At 36.9% G+C, this 20,422-nt stretch overlaps 1 protein-coding gene and 1 long non-coding RNA gene across 6 annotated transcripts; one reads left to right on the top strand and one right to left on the bottom strand.

Annotated features, from left to right (window-relative positions):
* The first annotated feature begins 36 nt into the window (after positions 1-36).
* Positions 37-19,521, top strand: LOC122526545. The gene is made up of 2 exons (XR_006306101.1): positions 37-71; positions 19,243-19,521. It is a non-coding gene; the product is annotated as an uncharacterized LOC122526545 (long non-coding RNA).
* LOC122526543 lies at positions 6,867-20,065 on the bottom strand. Of its 5 annotated transcripts, none has more exons than XR_006306100.1 (6): positions 19,956-20,065; positions 19,606-19,688; positions 9,666-9,754; positions 9,363-9,587; positions 8,445-9,239; positions 6,867-6,964 (listed from the first exon to the last, which is right to left on the bottom strand). XR_006306100.1 is itself a non-coding variant. In XM_043650022.1 (5 exons), the coding sequence occupies exons 3-5, from the start codon at positions 9,747-9,749 to the stop codon at positions 8,604-8,606; spliced, it is 945 nt and encodes a 314-aa protein (XP_043505957.1). In that variant the 5' UTR covers positions 9,750-9,754; positions 19,606-19,688; positions 19,956-20,065; the 3' UTR covers positions 7,574-8,603. The 5 variants fall into 5 exon arrangements, 3 of the variants coding, with proteins under 3 accessions (XP_043505957.1, XP_043505959.1, XP_043505958.1); XR_006306099.1 differs by lacking the exon at positions 6,867-6,964 and adding an exon at positions 7,574-7,727; XM_043650022.1 differs by lacking the exon at positions 6,867-6,964 and having other exon boundaries at positions 7,574-9,239.
* Between the last annotated feature and the right edge of the window lie 357 nt (positions 20,066-20,422).

The following is a 20,422-nucleotide window of genomic DNA, read 5'->3' as shown; positions in this document are numbered from 1 at the left end:
GAGTACTCTCTCGACCTACGACGATGAGGACTATGACGACGATGACGACAACGACGAGTATGCGAAGAAAGGTAACGACCGTGACTCATATGTTCTTTCACTAAATCTACCTCTTGTCACCTATTCGCTCCTGCTGATTATACAGCCCTAATGTGTACACTTGTTTTCATAGTTGTTCGGTGTATTTCATCAAACATATACATGAGTTTTTTAAAAATATGTTACAAATGATTAACGCTTTATATGTAGTTTACTTTTTCTCATTCATTCTTGTCTCTCTCTCTCTCTCTCTCTCTCTCTCATTTTCTTTTTTGTATACTTTGCACATGCGTTCTCTTTCCCTCTCTTTCCCACTACTCATGCATTTCCATAGAATATTGAACGATCTTTATTCATATCCTCTTCTTGCTAACTTTGACTAATGACGAAACAAACTTATCGAGCATGCTCTTACATATTAACACCTTCCAAGCTCTCTGATTGGTCAATTTTCCCCTTTCAGTTCGCAAGGCCGTATTCATAGGTGTGCGAAATGTGCGATGGCATAGGTTTTATCAGGGGCGCCATTGAGAGACCGGCAAAGCGTAAACAATTGAAAACAAAAAAAACTTTAAAAATATACAATTTTTTCTCTTTATTTAAACTTATGCCAAGGAGCATAATTATTTATTTACGTTCACAAATATTTTTCATATTTAATTGAATTCATTTATTAACAATATATTCTTACATTGAACACATTTCCATAACTACTAACTATACAATAACCATCTACATAAATTTATAACCTACATTAATACGTACATACCTAACATAGTTAATTACTAATTTTCACAGATTTTGCTCTCAGAATTTTCCTAAAATGTGTAAACGAGATTTTTATTTTGCTTTTTTTAGGCACTTCTAACTAACTTAAACGAAACATTTTCTAACGAGGTAGACACGTGCGTTCGAGAACGTGCTGCGACACGTGGTAGATTTCTACAATTTCTATCGTTCTCTGGATAAATTTCTCTAGAGTAGAGAAATAGAATTGTTACTCTAGATAGATTTACAACTCTATTGGTTATTTATTTTAACACGATACTTCCACGGAAGATGTCGTTTTTGTTATTTCGACGAAATAGTTTCTTTCTCTTATTCGATATTTTCCAAATCCTTATGACCAATTAAAAAATCAGACAGAAAGAAATAAACAAGACTGTAATTATCAATCTACGTGGTTTCATGCACGATTCACACACGTATGTGGCATAAATTGGAGAATATTTTATTATCAATCGTATAAGTATTATCGTAAAAACAGATCGAACGTAAAAATCTTGGAAAATCAACCACCATATAGATGATGTATTTCCCCCCCCTCCCCACATTTATTTTTCATAATTAAATAATCAATGTCAATTGTATATATCTCGCGAAGATTTTATTTATTATTTATCGAGGACAAAAATCATTACCTATCGTGATAATTATTATATTAATCGTGATAATTATTAATTAATAAGAGCTTAATTAATATCGTAGGTAATAATTTTATATCCGAATTCTTATCGTTGCGATGCGACAATTTCATTTTCGAGATTACAAGTTTGTAGATAAGACCACGATATGCCGCGAATCGTCATTTTGTTGGTATTTACTGACTCATCAAATCGTTGTTGCAGCCATCAGAAATAGGAAATGATTTATTACATTTGTTGACTCTATTAAACATGTGCATCAAATGATGATTCGGTGATACGGATGCATATGTAGATTTGTCTGTGCATACGGGAAATTTTCATACCTCGATCCATCGAGGTCATATTATTTTGCGAATAATGATTACTAGATTACTCGATTAAAGGATTATTTGTTGGGAACAATTGTAATTGCAAGATTATTAAATGCACCTGTATTAACAACAGAAATGAGTGTTAAGACCTTGTTAAGAACATTTTTTACTTCCGCGTGTTACTTTTTAAATGATTTATGCATTTGCGTTTGTAATCGTGAAGTATATTTTGAAAAACAGGATATTTGTAAAAAGAAATGAATGTATTTAAGGTAATCGAGCATGTTTCACGTTTTTATTATTTTTCTTTTTATCAGCGAATGATCGAAAAATATTCCAAAATTGTTGTCCAAGTTCTCGATAGATATTCGCTGATTAGAAATAAGAAAAATAATCAAATATTTCAAATTATCCACTTCAATGAATGGAGAATATCGTCTCATCTGTTTAAACCTTTTTCTACGTTTATTTTGGAATACATTTAAAATTCGTACTCGTCTCAAATATCTCCCGACGTCTGGCTAATGTTTTGCCAAATTTCGATCATATTTAGAAAATCACGTCATCGTAACCGAGTCTGACTTCTTGATGTTTAGTATGCGCCTACAAGGCTCGAAATGAATCACCGAAATTTTCTGAAATTATTTTCGTATAATACTATTTTGAGAAATCTATATTTATTTTCGGTGTAACAAAATATTGATAATTTCGAAGTGGCTGTTTTGTCCAAAGTATATTTTTCAATTTTTCTATAACAAATCTTTGTTTTTCTTGTTTTGTCGTTCTACTTCGTTTGCCATCGAATTATTTCGTTGGAACAATCGAAGAAAATATTATATCGCTGGTCTGATAATCTCACGACAAGATCGAATACACGTAGCATTTTGATCTCACGTATATATAATAATTTGATCGATGATAAGTGAATGAAAAATACAGATGCCGTATTTAAAGTAATCTTCAATCTTACTAGGGTAAATAATTTATGTTATATGATAAATGTTTCCAATCGATAGAACCGTTTACTTACGTCGTTAACTTTATGTAATTATTCAACTATAAAATTGTACAAATTGTTATTACTGTATTATCGAATATTATGAACTTCATTCGAATATCATCATTTAAATTGAATTTTTCAAATTTTAATCGTATATTTTTATTGAGTTAGGAACATAAATAAAATTGCTTGCAAGTATTAACGTACGAGAAGTATAATAAAACTCATTTATGTTACGACCCAATAACTTAATTATCAATAAAATTAAATGCATTAATTTTTGCATGGAATGGCTTGATTATCGATATGTCAAATAACGTCAGCTCGTTATCTTACAATTTGTAAGATAAATGTATTGAAGTATCTGACATATATATGAATCGATGTTTGTGTATAAGCGGCCTAAAATATTTAAGAAATTAAAAAAGATAATATTCTTTTGCATATTGTTCTTCAAATTTTCGTTACTAGTGACTCATATATGCGTCGTCACAGTTGAGTAAACAAATTAACATTTTAGAACTAATTAAAAAAAATGATTTTTCAACAACAAATATACATTTACTTTATTTTTTAAAACTTACTAACTTTGTACAAAAATACTTGGAAAGGTAAATGCTACGCGATATTTAAAAAACGAAAAACGTATGGTTTAAAAAAAAATTGTAGTAATAATAACAGCGACTCATATAATAATTATTACAAACTTTGACAATTAATCGGAATACATTTGACAGTGCTGCTGCAATAGCCTCTAAGGTTATCTTTGATACTGGAACGATCACATTTCTCATTTCTTGTTAAGTTAAAAATGTCGTGCTTACAAACATGCGAAAGATGATAAATATGAGAAGTAATAAACCCTCGTTATTGGCACACACGGAATAATACTAACATATTATGTTGATAGACGGCACATTTGAAGTTACGTAAGATTAGTAATCATTTTCTATTCTTTTATTAACAAATGATTATCAACCAATAACGTAAATAGGATAAAATACGTGCTTGACATATTTTCATCACTTATCGATGCATGGATTATATATTTGATTATTCGTTAATTTATTAATTATATTCAACGTTTAGAAATTCGTTATTATTATACGCAGTTATATATATATAGGATCGAGAATGAATTATTCGTGTGTTGATAAAAAACAAATAAATTTCAACGATTTTGGTAAGAGAAAAAAAAGATAGGTCTGGCAGTTTCGATTAATTAATCATCTCGAAGCGCGATTATTATTTATGGCAGCCAGTTTGAAGATCTCTCCCTATGATCGTTCCGAGTATAACAGTGTCATTCTTTCTTTTTCTTTTTTAATTTCTTTTTTTTCTTCCCATCTCGGAGGATCAACGAGGTCGAGGCCAAAGTTATTTCACGAATATACATGTTCATTCGTGCGTATATTTATGTATTTACTCCCTGTAGAGATATCAATCTAAACGATTAACTCGATCGACGAACCGAGTTATAAACGAACACGAGGACCACCATCTTACAAATAAATATGTCCCTTAGTTTCTTACAATTCTTGTCTGCGATATGAAATTTTATGTCAATTTAAATAGAACAAGAAATTGTACTTTCTCTTCTACTTCGTAGATACTTTCAATTAAATATTTTCATTAGATGCGTTTCAATATTTATTAGATAATAATAACGCAATTATCTTTATCGAAATACTTGAAAAAATTATAAGCAAATGTAACTAACAATTTAAATAAAAATGATGTTGAACGTGTGATATAATCTATATGTGTTACGTATTTTACGTAGACAATAACCGAAACTAATTGATTGTATGTTTTTCTTTTGTTGCTTCTCTAAAAAAAATTCTATTCGTTGGGAAAATAATTTGTAAAACTCGAGCACGAATTTACACGTCGGAGAATGACACGAAATAAGAGTTTAAAATGAAATCGTTTCTTCTTACTTCCGACGGTTCGTATCGATTTATTTGAAATAGATACGTTGTTAAATTCATGATATAAACTTCTCGAGAATATTATTTTTCGATGAATTATTAAATCCTTACAGATTATCTTACAATCGATCGTATCGATCAGTTGAGAAAACAATTTGACCAATTATAGATAAGAAAAGACATTTAAAATTAAATGAAACTGTTGTTCGCGCGTGCTTAAAATTATTTAATATGTTATTTTGGTATCTAATTTAAATAATATGTTATTTTTGCACTGGATATATATATTACGTGTTATCAATTATTTAGTACGTTATTTTTGTATCTAATTTAGATAATCACGTGTCATAAAAACATTTCGTTTTTCGTTGGATAATATTTGCCTTTTTTGCAACATAAAAATTATGTTAATAACAATAATAAAGATTTTACTTTTTGTTAGAGTAAAGTGATAACAAAAATATATTAAAATAGGATAAAAAATACAGGAAAATAATAATAATAATAATAATAAATATCGTACCATCCATGATATCCATGTTGACGTTTGGTGAAAAACTGTCTTCTTCCTTTTGAGTAGATTGCAAAATTTGGTATTCTCGGATTTGAGATAAAATTCACTTTCACGAAGAGAGAGAGAGAGACAAAAAGATGCAGTGTTTTTCAAAAATAATCAAAAACTACAGGTTTGTCAGGCATCGCGATTCGACACAGCGTCGTTTTCCGATTGAAATAAAACAACAAGTCGTCGTGCACCGACAAAAATGGTGCATGAATTCGATGCAAGACAAATATCCGAGGTTGACTACCTTACGGTATGAAGAATCGGTAAACACTGATAAGAATACGCAAGAAAAAAAAAAACGCAGGAAAAGATTGGATATCCGTGAGCGTTCTCCGTTAAAAATTCGTACCTTCAATCGGATGTTGACGAAATACGAAAAAATATATAAAGAAAAAAAAAAAAACACAACAAATTTTTCGTTGCCTTATTAAAACGAATAAAAACGACACAAGGATTTTCTCGTCGTTGCAAAGGGCCGGCCACGCGCACAATTTAAATCGTCCTTGATAATAAAAGTTGTTTGTAGTTTTTTTTTCCCGTAGAAACGGTGAAATCCTTGAGAGAAACCTTCCCTATCTTCTTTGCCGATCGAACTTGATCAAAGATCTTTTAACATCCGGGTAATAAGAAAACACTATAGATCGATTAGTATCGTTCGCTCGAGTTAGATCGTTCGATCCAGCGATCGACGTCACCGTCATTCCTCCGATTGTCTTTGATAACAATGACGGGATACAAAGGTAAGAAGAACAACTATAACAACGTTATAATTAATAATAATAATAATAATAATAATAATAATAATAATAATAATAATAATGTAGACGAGTAGAGTAGGAACAACAGGCTCGACGAACCGAGCGACACTGTTCGTTCGTGCAGCTCGGCAAATGCTTTTCGCGCGTCACCACGATTCCGACTTCCGATCTCATAGAACGATTGCGATTGGCTGAGAACGTTCGTTATCACCGATCAACTTGCCATTGGAACTGTTATTGTAAGCGGATGCTTATTACTCTAATCGTTTTATTCTCTTACTTTTTTATCAACTTTCAAACTTGGTTTCGTAATAACGAGCATTCGATGATTACGGACTTAGTCAAGTGGCCAACCGATAAGAGAAAGTACTGAGTGCTGTGAATACCCGTGTGTAGAAAATACGTGTATGTATGGAACCGTAGAACTTGTACGTATATACATGTGTGCATGTATGTATGTAAGTACATACCGCCTTTCTCTCGATCTTCGACATTCCTTTGCCTGATCCACCGGTACAAACTTATCCTTTTTCGTCTTCTTCTTCGTTGAATCTAAGCACAACCTGCACACTCACTTCATTGGGTACTCCCTTCTCTTATATATATATATATATATATTATTTATTTTATTATATTATATGCATGTATACGTGTATGCATGTATTTAACGTGGAAACTTTGAAGTTCGTTGAGTGATCTCAGTCGTGTCAGAGGATCATCGTCTTTACTGATATCATTTTAACTTTACCGACGGGAAACGCATAAATTTGTCGCATATCTTTCATACAATTATATATATATATATTACTTTCCACGTTCGAACAAGGTTTTTCTATTAAGTTTTACAATTCCGTGTGATATATTTCTCGATTTTTTTTTACAATATATTTGTCGTTTTGTAGATTTTTTTTTTAGTATCTTTATTGGAAGTTACTGAAATAAAGAAATAGAGTTAATTACTAATCAGTTATAACGATAATAATCAAATGATTGGTTAAATATCGTATGTTATACGATTTCTACATGAGTCGGTGAGATTTTTGCACGGACGACTCATATATGAGTCATTAATGACACACAGAAGAGTTAATATAATTTGTTTAAATAATATCTTTAAACATATTCTCTATTTTATGATTTCAATAATTGAAGATGTAATATATTCAAGAAAATTTGTTCTTTACTTTGAATCTACGTTGTTGAAAATATTTGCACAAGACGACGACGCACCTGAATTTTTTTATCGTTTACCTTGTTTAATAAATAATATCGAAAAATGATAAACGAAGAAAGGGAAATTAACGTATCTGTTTATTACTGTTTTCTTTGCTATTTTACCGTGTTCCTTCTTGGGAAATATCGTTCTGGTATTACCGATTACATTCGTTGAAATTTCTTTGTTCGTTAAAAAATGCATTTGTCATCGGCTTATAATTACGTCAACATTAGGCTTATTAGATATAATACAGGATATGAAATAATAATACACCGATGAAACTAAATGATCGTACACGACGAAGTAGAAAATAACTGGTCTTGTTATACCGTTCGTTCTTTTATTCTCTACGAGAACAATGACATTACAATGCATTAATAAAACGTAGAAGCGATGATGAATAAAGACAAAAAATATATGTATAAAATAGAATTGAATAAAATACGAAATGAAAAGCGCATCAATGTTCTTCCTTTCGGTCTATAAAATAAAAAAAGGAAACTTTTTAGTTTGAAAATATTGTTAATGTTTTATCTCGGTGCGAGTTTATATATGAAAGGCGTGATTTTCGTTAAATAGTTAAAACAATAATAATAACTAAATATATATTAAAATTTTCTCTCTCTTTTTCTCTTTCTCTCTCTCTCTCTCTCTCTCTCACTCTCACTCATAACAATGAATACGAAATTAATTGGGAAAAACTCTAGCTTTCTATTTATTTTTAATCTATACATGATCGATTCTTGACAAACCGAAACACGAAATGTTCGAAAATTACGGTAATAGTCCGATCACGTGCTTTTTTTCTCTTTCTCTCTCTCTCTCTCTCTCTCTTTCTCTCTCGTTATCATTTTTTTTCTTCACTGACAAACTAATTCGTAGCATTAACAAATGAGAAATAATTTACAAATGTAATATTATCTCTACATACACATGTAGAATATTATTAAGCTGAATAAAAGAATGAAATATTCGATCGCGAAAATTACGGAAAAAAAAAAAGAAAAAAAAAATAAATAAATCGTATATGTACCCCATTTAAGCAGTCTAAATATTTTGACGATTAATAAGAGAAAAAATGGGGGGGGAGGGAAAAACAAAAACAATAAAAAAGGGAACAATAAAATTGCTAGCTACCGTCACGTACACAAATTTACGCCTTTTTATAGGTTTTGGACCAGGCATGAAATTCCTTACCGATCGATTCTCGTGGAATCAGCGTGGGAAAGAAGAAAAGTGTCGTTCGTTCCTTCGCTTACGACGATCCGCTCGTTTGTCGTCCAGCTCGTTCAAAAGAACCCAGGCCGGCATCCAATTTCGTAAAACGAGAAGATCGTTTTCGATCTTAGAGAGATCTCAAAAATCTTTCTTCTTGCCCTTGTCGACGACAACGTTGTCGTGATAACTGATCTCTTGACCAGCCACAGCTGGATGAAGGTAATGCGGCTCAACGTCGATCTTTTCCTTCACACCGGAATCCAAAACCATCGAATGATGAGGACCCCGATGTAGCATCGTCGTTGGACCGTGATGTTGTTGCTGTTGTTGTTGTTGCTGTTTGTTATTTTGTTGATGTTCCTGATGCCTCTCGTCCTCTTGACTAAGTTTCTTCAACAAATCCCTGAATTTGTCCATATCTATCTCTTCTCCAAATTTCTTCAACAATTCTTTCGCGCCAATCTCATCTAAATTCTCCGAGTCTTTCAATCCTTGCTTGAACAATTGCAAAAATCTTTCGTTAGCTTCCACCCCGTCTCTCGTGGTATTCTTCGACGAATTCAAATTAGGATTCAACAGAAGATCCGGCGTCTCGTGGACAACGTTAACGTTCTTATCCAAATTTTCTACTGTCAACGATTGAAGTAACGTATTGTAATCGGGCTTGATTCTAGATGTTTCCATACAAGAACTGCACGAACAATTGGTTATTATTTGAACCTTTTTCTGCATAGTCATTGGATTATTTTCCTCGTCTTTACAATCCAAGGTAACCTGATCCCGAAAAATGTTAAAATAATTTTCTAGATTAATCATTGGATGTTAGTTTTTTAAAATTATCCTGTCTTCTTGAAAAAGATTGATTTTGATATGTGTTCATCGAACTGAGATACCTACCGTATGCCAAACGCTGTCAAGAGGTTGACAGGAGTCGCAATAGGGTCTTATCAAATCACCAGGAGCGGATGGTTCGCTATGGGGTACCATGTAAGAGAAACAAGCTCCAACGCAGACGTTGTTATCGAGTTCTTGGGAGGAGCATTGAGGCCACGCGACTACCTGCTTGATAGGCGTCGTTTTGCACCAACTGTGCTTGTCCGGATAAAGTACTATGTTGTGGACCTGTAACGGATGATTAAATGCTCGAAACAAAGATTCCAAGTAGTTAAGCAACAACGGTTCCTTCACAATTTTACGAACCTTGTGTTCGCGATGAGCGTGCAATAAATTCGACTGAACCAAGAAGAAAACGACCGTCGTCGCTAACTGCCACGCAGATTCCATGATCTCTGCAACAAGACAAAAATAAAACTATCCGAATGTTTTTATCAAAAAAAGAAAAACAAAAAGGTAAAGAATGTTACGTTGTAATTTTTATCGTACTATTTGTATAATTAAGTTTGATAAATAGTTATTATGGATTAATTTGTAATTAGAAAAATTAATGAATTATTATTCATAGCAGACATTTGATTGGGTCGTAAGTAAGGATAATGAAAAAGACCGACTTTTGTTATTCGATTAGATAGAACAATATTTTCTGCTAACGTCGTAGAATATAGAGAAGAGTTGGATGATTGGAATGCAAGGAAGGAGAATCGTTTTGACGAAGAATAGCTCGTCGTCATTGGTCGTTCAGTACCGGTTGTCGAGCCATAGATATACGGAATGCGTGTTATTTGAACGAGTCGAATTGCGTGTACTCGAGAGAATACCCTACTTGGCGAAGCTTATGTTAGATATTTTTTTTCGAGAAAACCTATTGCAATTCGAAATACGTGCAACGACCGTGCGCGTGCATGCCGATACTTTTTTCTCGAATGAATGAAAGTGCCGGCTCGACTTGAACGCCTTTTTCGAGGCCTTCGGTTCGACGACCGAGCGGAATTGCGTCATTGGATGCTTGCTTGCTTGCTTGTTTGGTTGCTTACTTGCTTGCTTGCTTGCTTGCTTGCTTAGTGTTCCTATCGCTTATTTTTCTATTCTTCTTTATTATTATTATTATTATTTTATTTTTCTTTCGTCTTTTTTATATTTACAATTTAATCGGACATTAGTTGCAGTTCGGTACAAGTTAAATTACAAGTTGTTATTCATAAAAAGTGATAAATGCAAGTCCAGTACCGACAATCAGTTGAAATCAGATGCGATCTTACGGAAAATAAATGTTTCATCATTGGTTACTTGTAAATGGTAATAGTAATGGACGGAGAATGGATCTTTGGCATTGATTATGTCTGATTCATTCATAGATACATTAGGGTTTCGTTCTTTTTCGATCTTATACCTTATGCTCGAGTTTTAACTTTCCAAGATTTGGAGATAAGTAAAGTCCTCGTGTTGTTGGAAAGGGGGAGTTATAACTAAACCCGTTGTGAACGTTCCAGCCATAAATAGTGTTGGATTTAGGGTACCAGTGCTGAATACGTGATTCACTCTTTCCGGTGACATACCAATTTTTTTTTTCTTCTTTTTTTTTCTAGTCGGAACAACAAAGCCCAACGTTTAAAAGGTCGGCCTTTGGTCGTTATCGTGTTCGTGCTCCGAAATAAAAATTCCTAGGCAGTTTGTATTTCTTCTTTTCTTTCTTATTTCTTACTTTTTCGTTAGAATAAAAAGCAATTTGAGTTTATATCGCGTTAATAATAAATTTTCTAATAGAAAATAATGACAATCTCTCGTTAAATTGTTAAAAAAACACGTTAAGGAAAAATTGGAATTGAACATTACCGAAGTGAAAGTTTTGATTAGAAAATAGGATAATCAATTGTATTAAACATGAAAATAGTTTCTTCGGTGATAATAGGATAAGAAGAGTAATGGCGTGATTCAACGTGAATGGCACGTAAACGGATAATCCTTTGCATCGAATCCTTTTCCTTATCGCATGCGAATCCGTTAATTGTAATCACGATCTCGCGTGATCGAATAAAGGTGACGTAATACCGTAGGACACGTGCACGCAATTTTAATGGAATTCTGTTATTCCACCCACACAAAACGTCAGCACTATCTCTCTACCGTTAAATTCAAGACCGCGAATCGATAGCAGCAGGTTAATGTCGATACCGACGATTCTCGAACGTCGTCCCGTGAAAGTGAATTTTACGTAATCGTGAGTGTCGTTCGTGTCATTTATTTAACATAGTGAACTTGTCACGTAATAAAACGTACAAGCGTGAAAACACTCACGTACCATAACAACTCAAAAAAGTAAAACAAATAATTGTATTGCTTATAGAAAAAATACGATCACGAATGAGAAAAGAAAAATCGACGATTCCATGCCATTTATTTATGGTAAAGATCGAAGATCGTGGATTTCAATTTGGATATTCTATGGTACACCATGGTGTGTTAGTCCTTTTCGTTGAAGCGGAAGAATAGATTGGGGACGTTGATATTTTCGGTTCCTCGATATCGATTACCCCGATCGGTGCTTATAAACTGTGAAAGTTCGATGTCACCGAGTGCCGTCTGTCTTCGTTGTAATCATTACCGATCCGATTGCTTTTGGACGTCGTTCGTAAAATTTCAACCAATTGGGGAAGGATCCAAAGAGAAAAAGAGATAATGAATGAAAGAAAGAAAGAAAGAAATATGGTATCGAGAAGGAAAAGGATCCAATTGTGAATCCAATTATGAAGAAGAAGAAGAAGAAGAAGAAGAAGAAAAGAAGAGAAGAACCAAGTTTCGAATGGAATCGATCTCTCGCGCTGCGGGACCACGAGACCGAGAAGAAGACTGCTTGAACCTGAAGTCCTTCAGGAATTCACCACGAAGACGAAGACGACGACGACGACGAAGACGTCGTTCCACGTCGTTTGTGGTTCGCTTACGTATACTCGAGCGAAGTGAATTCCACACGACAAAAGGAATCTCGTCTCTCTCTCTCTCTCTTTCTCTTTCTTTCTTTCTCTATCTCGGCGAACAATTGCCGTCCCGTCGGCCATTTCCAAGAGAAGAGGCTCCAGATCGACTTTTCGTTCCTCTTCGATGCATTTCAATTCCCACCTGAGAGAACGAACCCTCCTCCTCCTCCTCCTCGTCTTCCTCCTCCTCTTTCCACCACTTCTCCCGATTCTCTCCTCCTTTTTTCTCATCTTCTTTCTCATTCTATTTCTCTTCCTTCCTCCCTCTCGTGGCCCCTCATCTTAGAACCATCTGCTTTTTCTTCTCTCTCTTTCTCTCTCTCTCCCCTCGCGAGAGCCCTTTCTCGAAGGCCTTTTTTTCCCCTAACAACGGCCGATGCGGCCCTTTCCTCTCCACCCCCTTCCCCCCTCTCTCTCTCTCACTCTCCTCTTTATATTCTCGCACAGGATCTCTCTCCGATCTTCCGTTTCTTATTTCGAGTTCCGAGAACCACGAGTTATATACAGCAGGGCACCGCTAAGCGCGAAAAGGACGCTTCGTCGATGGTTTAAGGGTGGTAAAAATTAGGTTCCGAAACCTAAGCGAAGCATCGCCAGGACCGGCTGATTTCATCTTAACTTTTATCTACCTCTCCGGAACAAGCGCCTTTTATTTCTCAACTTGTCTTTTTTCTTTTTTTTTTGTTTTCTTCTTCTTCTTCTTTCACCCTAACGATGCGTCGTCGACTTCGAACGTGCTTTCGAAAAAGAAACTTACCGATGAGGATTCGTTTCTTTTTTAATTACCATTGGGATTTGGTGATTTGAACGATCGAACACGACGCATCGGAGATAAATTCAATACGAGTCAATTCGAAAACTGTGATAGTAATATTTTTAATAATTAAATAATTAATAACAATAATAATAATAATATCTTTTATCAAGGTAATGATTTCGATTAGAAATCTAGTCTGATAGATTATTTTTCTTAGAGAGGAACGAGAGGTGGGAAGAAGGGAGGAAGAGGGGCGGGGAATTTTTCGACGATAAAACAAATCACACGCGGAAGGTGCGTTACGTTTGAGAGGAAAACGTGAACACGGCCCTGGCCCGATCGTAGCCAGAAGTCCAAAGCTCTTTGTTGCTGCGCCACCTTCTCTTCTCGCCTCTGAAGCAGTGTCGGTGGCGTGGAGGTCCCACCTCTTCCTCCTCCTCCTCCTCCATCACATCCTCCTCCTCTTCTTCTTCTTCTTCTTCTTCTTCTTCCTTCGGGCCCGTCCTTTCGATTTGCTCGTGTCGTCGTCGTCGTCGTCGTCGTCGTCTTCGTCGTCGTCGTGCCGCCAGAGAGCAAGAAAGAGAGAGTAAGGTTGAATACGAAAAGGAGAAGGGGGTCCTGCGCCCAGCCGCGAGATTAATTTGATTTTCAACCAAATTTGACGCGCCCCCGAGCCGAGGCGGTCCGGCACAAAGGGCGCCGTTCCGTACGTGTGCGAGTTTCTTCATCTCTCTCTCTCTCTCTCTCTCTCTTTCTCTCTCTTTCGTCGATAGGCTCTCTCTTCTTGAAGGGGCCTGACTGGGCCCTTTACGGGACCTTTTAACGAAACCTCGCGTCGACGATCCCTGGCCCGGATCAGTGCGAGCTGTCTATTGATTCGATTTCTCACATTTAACACCCCGGAATGGGCCCGTTCGAAGGACGTTACAAAATTTATCGACTATCTTTATTTCCCTTTCTCTTTTTTGTATTTCTTACCAATGCGAGTATCGTATACGTCCAAGATTTTTTTTCAAATTCTTTTCGGGAGATTTGTTACGACGTTGTTGCTAAGAATTTTAAGTAATTTTCGTTATTAATAAGTGTCCCGCGAATATCAAACTTACGTATCACTTTATTCAGAACGATTTTTATCGACTCACTGTGTATACGATAAAACACGATGGTGTGTAGACTAAGCAATATGTTACTTTTTCTACGTAGAGTAGGTTGTATATTCATTTATATACTACGCGTCGCTAACGTTGGAGTGCCAAGGCCAAAGGAGAAAGAAAGACGAGGAAAGATGCTGTACACCGTCGTGTGCAACTTGCTTTTGTCGACTCTTAGTTAAAAACGATTCCAGATGATTTCTTTTTCCTTTGATTTTATACTCTTACTCGAAAATTCCAATGATTTTTGTGTATATTTTTATTTTGTTACCTTTCTTCAAATCTAACGCGAGACTTTGTTAGGAAAAGGGTTAGTAGATGTAGTTCGGATTTCTTGTCTAGAGAGAAAGAGAGAAAGAGAGAGAGAGAGAGAGATAAGAGAAACAGGTTCAGTACGGTGGCCTTTCTCATTTTCTCGTTCATTAATAACGCAGAACGCGTTAAACTTCGTTAACCCTCTGGTAATTGTTGTTGTTGCGGTTGGCGATGCCCCGAGGAAATTCTTTTCAGGGTAGCCGTTTGATTTTACGAGGATGCTTTCGACGTTAGAATTTACGATCTACCAGAAGTTATGAGCAACCTATTCGTACCTTCCCAACCCCTTTCTCTGTCTTTTTTTTTCTTTTCCTTTCTTTCATCCTTTCTATCTCTTTTGCAATCGCAGAAAACGAATGCATTTATGATGATCCCTAAAATATTAAAAAATAAAGAAAGAAAGAAAGAAAGAAAGAAGGTAAGAAGGAAAGAATAAAAAAGAAAAACAAAAGGAATAAAAATGATTTGAGAAAGGTGTCGGTAAGAAATCATTCCATTGTTCGGACGATGGAACAACATTGGAATCGATATAGTCGAATAGTCCGGGTTATATATCGTAGAATATTTTTGGAAGAATATTTTTGGAACACGTGGATCACATATTTTCTATTTAAGGTGGCAATGAGAAAGAGGAAGAGAGAGAGAAAGAAAAAGAGACACGGACAATATTAGTATTCTAAACAGACGGAGATCTCAGAGAGGAGAAGAACTCGAAGGCCGACAAGGATTCTTCTCTCTATCATGGAAATAACAAAAATATGTCGGATCGATTCTCGAGAACGAAGAGAAAGTACCCTATCACGCGTGCACACACATTTAAAAAATCGATCTTGTCAATTTTCCAATTACCCCTTTTCAAAGATCTCCAATTTATAACTAATACCTCCCACTCCCCGTATAAATTACGTTTACGGCGTTCCGATAATTTGAATCGCGGTTTTTTCTTTCCTAAAAAATTCTACTCCGATTAAAGAAGTAGAAAAAGAATAAAAAAGAGAAAGAGAAAGAGAGAGAGAGAGAGAGAGAGAGAGACAGAAGTACGGCGAGCTGTAAACGGCAGCTATATTAGATTTTTATCTTAATCCTGGCGATCTATTTTAACTTAATGAAAGTCCTCGGCACCCACCGAAACTTCCTCTCCCCCTTCCCCCATCCTCCCCCTCCCGTTTGGTCAATCATCTTTCTCATTCTCTCTTATTCTCTTTTCGCGGGGGCCTCCCTCCCGTAGCTCGTTTTCACGTAGCCTAATTTCACAATTTTGCGACCATCCTCCGCGAGTCGTTTTTTTTTCTCCTCCTCCTCCTCCCTGTTCCTCGATTCTCCATCTCCGTTTCTCGAGATACCGGTGCCGTGGGCCAACAACTAATAGGGGACCCATAGGGGGTCAAAGAGGAGGAAGAGGATACAAAAAGGAGGATCTCACGTGTCCAACGGAGAAAGACGATCGTCGTCGTAGAAGGAGGAGGAGCTGAAGGAGGAAGAGGACGGGTGACCAGAAAAAGAAGAGTAACCAGAAAGAAAGAAAGAAAGAAAGAAAGAAAGAGAGAGAGAGAGAGAGAGAGAGAGACAGAAAGAACCGACACGGCGAGGTGAAAAAAAGGAGTTTGCCAACAGCACCGGAGGATGCCCTGAAAACACGCTGGACGTGTGGCGCCATCTCGGCTCCTCTTTTTTTTCTTTTCATCCTTCCTGCACCGGCACCGGCACTAGCACCGGCACCGGCACCGGCACCGGCACCACCACCGGCACACCCCCGTTCCCTCCGCACCCCCTTCGCGCCAGCTCCTTATGCTTTTGTTTCTCTCTTCGCCCATACTAATTCTTCGCGAGGTGCATGGTGCCTGGCTGCCGCCGTCGCCATCCTCGTCGCCATCCCCGTCGCCATCCCCGTCGCCATCCCCGTCGCCAAAGAGTGACGCCAGGGGATGATGCTGAAGAGAAGAAAAGAGGAACCGAATGTGGAGTTTCTCCTCTTCACCAGTGCCGGATCCCAATGTTTTTGCACCCTTGGACAAGCCTGTCAAAACACCTCGACGATCCTCCTTTTCTTTTCTTTTCTTTTCTTTTTTTTTTCTCAAATACATCGATCGATCGATCATCCTCAATCCACCATTTCTTATCGAACGCTTCTCGTTTTCTTATCAAATTACAAGCCGAGTCGGAGTCGAGACCATCGGGACGATCGAAGAATAATCTTATTCCCGATTATTCGGAAAAGGATGCGACGTCGAATCAATACCATTTTGATTTTTCATTAATTATCGATAACCATTAAATGTCTACAGATCGTTGATAAATCTTTATCGATATCGAATGAACTCCTTGATAAACCGTGTGTGCAACGCTTTAAGCTTCCTCTTTTTTCTTCTCTCTCCCAGTTAACTCCCTCCACCCGCTAGTAAGGTGGTCCCCATACGCGGAGACCACATACCTGCAAACGAACGCTTTTAAAAGGGAGGGCAGAGCCCAAGAACAGGTCGTTAAAATGTAATGACATTGTTGTTTTTAATGCTCGGCTCTTTAAAACGGGCCCTTTCGTCTTCCTCGAGCCTGCCCGCTACTTCTGCTGCTACCAACTCTCTCTCTCTCTCTCTCTCCCTTTCTCTTGCTCTCTCCGTCTGTCTGTCTGTCTTCTTTTTTCCCTCTTCTTCCTCTTTTCGTGAGAGGACGAACGCGCGACAAACCGCGAATTCTCTTTTCTACTTTTTCTTTTTCTTATTCCTCCTCTTTTCGTCTTCCTTAAAATACACAATGTTCGGACGCTGCCACGAACTCTGTGTTTATGCTTTTATTTCCGTCGAAATAATTGGCGTCAGAAAAAAAAAGTTGACCGAAAGATTTCATGGAAAAATAGATCACTCGTGTCTCTTTGTTTTTTTTTTCTTTTCTCTTTTAAAATGATCGACAAATCGATCACGTTTCTCGCATGTATCTCATTGTCGGTTGAAAGATTTCGTGGAAAAATGGATCACCCAAGTTGTCTCTCTTGTTTTTCTTCGTATAAAATGATCGAGAAATCTATCAGGTTTCTCGTATGCAACCGAACAAATGGATGATCCAAGTTTCCTCTTCTAACGTATGATGATTTCTCGATCATGTTTCTCTTACGTATTTAACTTCTTCTTATTAAATCCTTTAACTATTAGATTTGTTAACAGGATTGTTTTCTTCTACTCATCCTCTTGTATTTTAACGATACGCGATATAAACACGGTTGCGTTTGTAAGGTGAGTCATATGTAGAAGTTTTCGTTCTCGGTTTCTTTTCGTGAATGACGACGACCCGTTACTTCGGGTACCGTGGTTGGATATGAGATATCTCGAGAGGGCTGATGACGAAGCTACTTTCTTTACTCTTACGATGTTCACCATGACCTTAGGGATACCGGTATAAAATGTAATATATGTTCTATAGTATATGTTTACAAAGAGTATAAGATATGGGCGAAGAAATTATTTCTGCACGGGTTATTCAATTATTTACGTAATCATAAAAACGCGTATGCGCAACGATATAAATATATTAAATTTAAAGAATAATTATTTTCATTGAGAGAAGAACGGAAAATAATAATCCATCGATGCGTAACGAAGAAACGATAAACGTCAGATGTCTCGTTTTCGGATTAATTTCAAAGATTTATTCGGATAGTATTTTATTGTGATGAAACAAATAGACAATTTTCTACTCTGGGATTAAAAAAGATTTGTACAGGTGTCGAAGGTGCGGTAGCAGGAGAGACATCAAATAATTTCAGCAACGTCGGACTACCTGTGGTTTTAAAAAGAAATGTCTCGCGCCGTGAAAGATAATTAAGTACAGACCACCCTTTAGGAATGAGACCGGTTAAACGTTATTTCGAATGATTATGAGACGAAGTAACACGTCCCAATAACGAACAGAAATACGCTCAGTTTGGAGAACCGATTCGCGAATCGTTATAAAAATCATTTCGAGCACGCGTCGCTCGTGTATTCTCCTCGCAGATTTCTCCCTCGCTCGCTCGCCGAGTCTTCCAACTTTAATTCGATTTTAATGTTATCTCTAAAATAAAACTAATCTTGACGGATAATTGACAGAACGATTTATAGAAAAAAGAAAGGAAAAAAACAAAAAAAAAAAAGAAAAAAAATTGGAAATAATTATTAGTAGATATATATTTTTAAGGAAAAGGAAGAAAAAAAAGGCTCGATTAATTCGGCCAATGATAGGCCCGATCGCGAAAGGTCTCCATTAAAAAGGATACGATTGTAGGTTCGCTACCGCGCAACAGTTTAGCGTGGAACTTAAACTCTTGCGTCTATGAAGAGCCTATCATTAACTCAAGAATAGGGTCTAGTATTAGGATAAGCGGCCGAAACGTTTTGGATAACTTGCTTCTGGGCTACTCTTCTCGAGCCTTGGGTGTCCCGTATCTCGTTGGAGAGAGATCCCGACAGCTTGTAGGATCCGTTCGAGAGTTTGTGATACTTTTTCGAATGATCAGCTGATGTTCCGGATACGATTTAATGGGCCACGTTGATTCAATGAATCCCAATAACGCGTATGAATTTATTCAAGCAAAATTAATCTAACGTATTATTAATAATCTTACACGTACCCCGTGATATATCACATTTTGTACTTACTTTAAATTCCGTTTGTGATTTCTATCAAGGATAAAGTCTACTTTCTATGCGCAGCCTCACCGATCGAGGAGGAGACGACTTTTACAAAACGATCAGCGTAATAACGACGCGCATTGAACCGTACGTGACGTGGAAGATTTTCTATCCTCGTAAGAAAATACTTTTTTAATGATCACCAAAGACGAGTGCACATTATTCTTAACGTTTGATAGAAAAATATTGTTCAAAATAATATTATAGAGACGAATAAAAATATAATTGCAATAGAAAATCTGATGTGTTTTATGTTAGACCAGGAACGAGGTAAGACGGAAAAAGATGGATAGATGGATAGATGGATAGATGGATAGAGAGAGAAAGAGACTCAGCGATGGACGCACAAGCAGCCTTGGCTTTTCTCAAGTTACTGTCACTCACCTCGGTATACGGCTGCGACGTCGCAAACGCGTACTACGCACCAAGCAAGAGAAGAGGGTCTAAGCGTGTATCCAAGAGTAGATCTTTCGTCGAATGGTCAAATGAAAAAAATAAATAAATAATAATAATAATAATAATAATAATAATAATAATAATAATAACAATAATAAGGAAAGGAAAAAGTAAAAAAAAAGAAGAAGAAGAAGAAGAAAATGGGCCCGCACTTTGTAGCAAATAGCGCTCGTCTCGCAAAAACCCCGCGCAAATTTGAAACGAACGACGATAAGAGTAAGGGGACTTAGGTGATGATAACGGTGAAGGGAGTTACACTCGTCAAGGAAAATCCGTACCTTTTTTGGCTCGAAAGACCGAGGCCGATACGAGGCTGAGCCGAACCGAGCTGAGCTGAGCACGAAACTGTGCTGCCGATCTCTCGTGTTCCGTTCTCCTCCACCTCCTTCTTCACCTCCTTCTCTTCTTCTTCCTCCTCCCCATCCTCCACCTCCTCCTCCTCCTCCTCCTCATCCACCTCTTCCTCCTCCTCCTCCTCAACCACTACCAGAGTCTCCTTCAGCTTCTCCTTCTACTCGGTACGTTCGGTTCCGCGCCGTTCCCGTTCCCGTTCCGTTCCGTTCTCTTTCATCCTCTTTCTCTCTCACGTTTTCTTTCCGATTCTCTCTCTTTCTCTTTCTCCCAGAGCTCCCGAGGTATCCTCGAGAAAACAGAGAAAGATGGGGGAGGCCGGTGGGGGAAGATCGGGGAGGGAGGGAGGAAGAGAAGAAAAGAGAAAAAGAGAGAGAGAGAGAGAGAGAAGTAA

The sequence above is a fragment of the Polistes fuscatus genome, unplaced genomic scaffold, assembly GCF_010416935.1.
Source record: "Polistes fuscatus isolate 324 unplaced genomic scaffold, CU_Pfus_HIC Scaffold11, whole genome shotgun sequence".
NCBI lineage: Eukaryota > Metazoa > Arthropoda > Insecta > Hymenoptera > Vespidae > Polistes > Polistes fuscatus.
The sequence above is the reverse complement of the archived record's forward strand: the minus strand, read 5'-3'. Positions and strand labels throughout refer to the sequence as shown.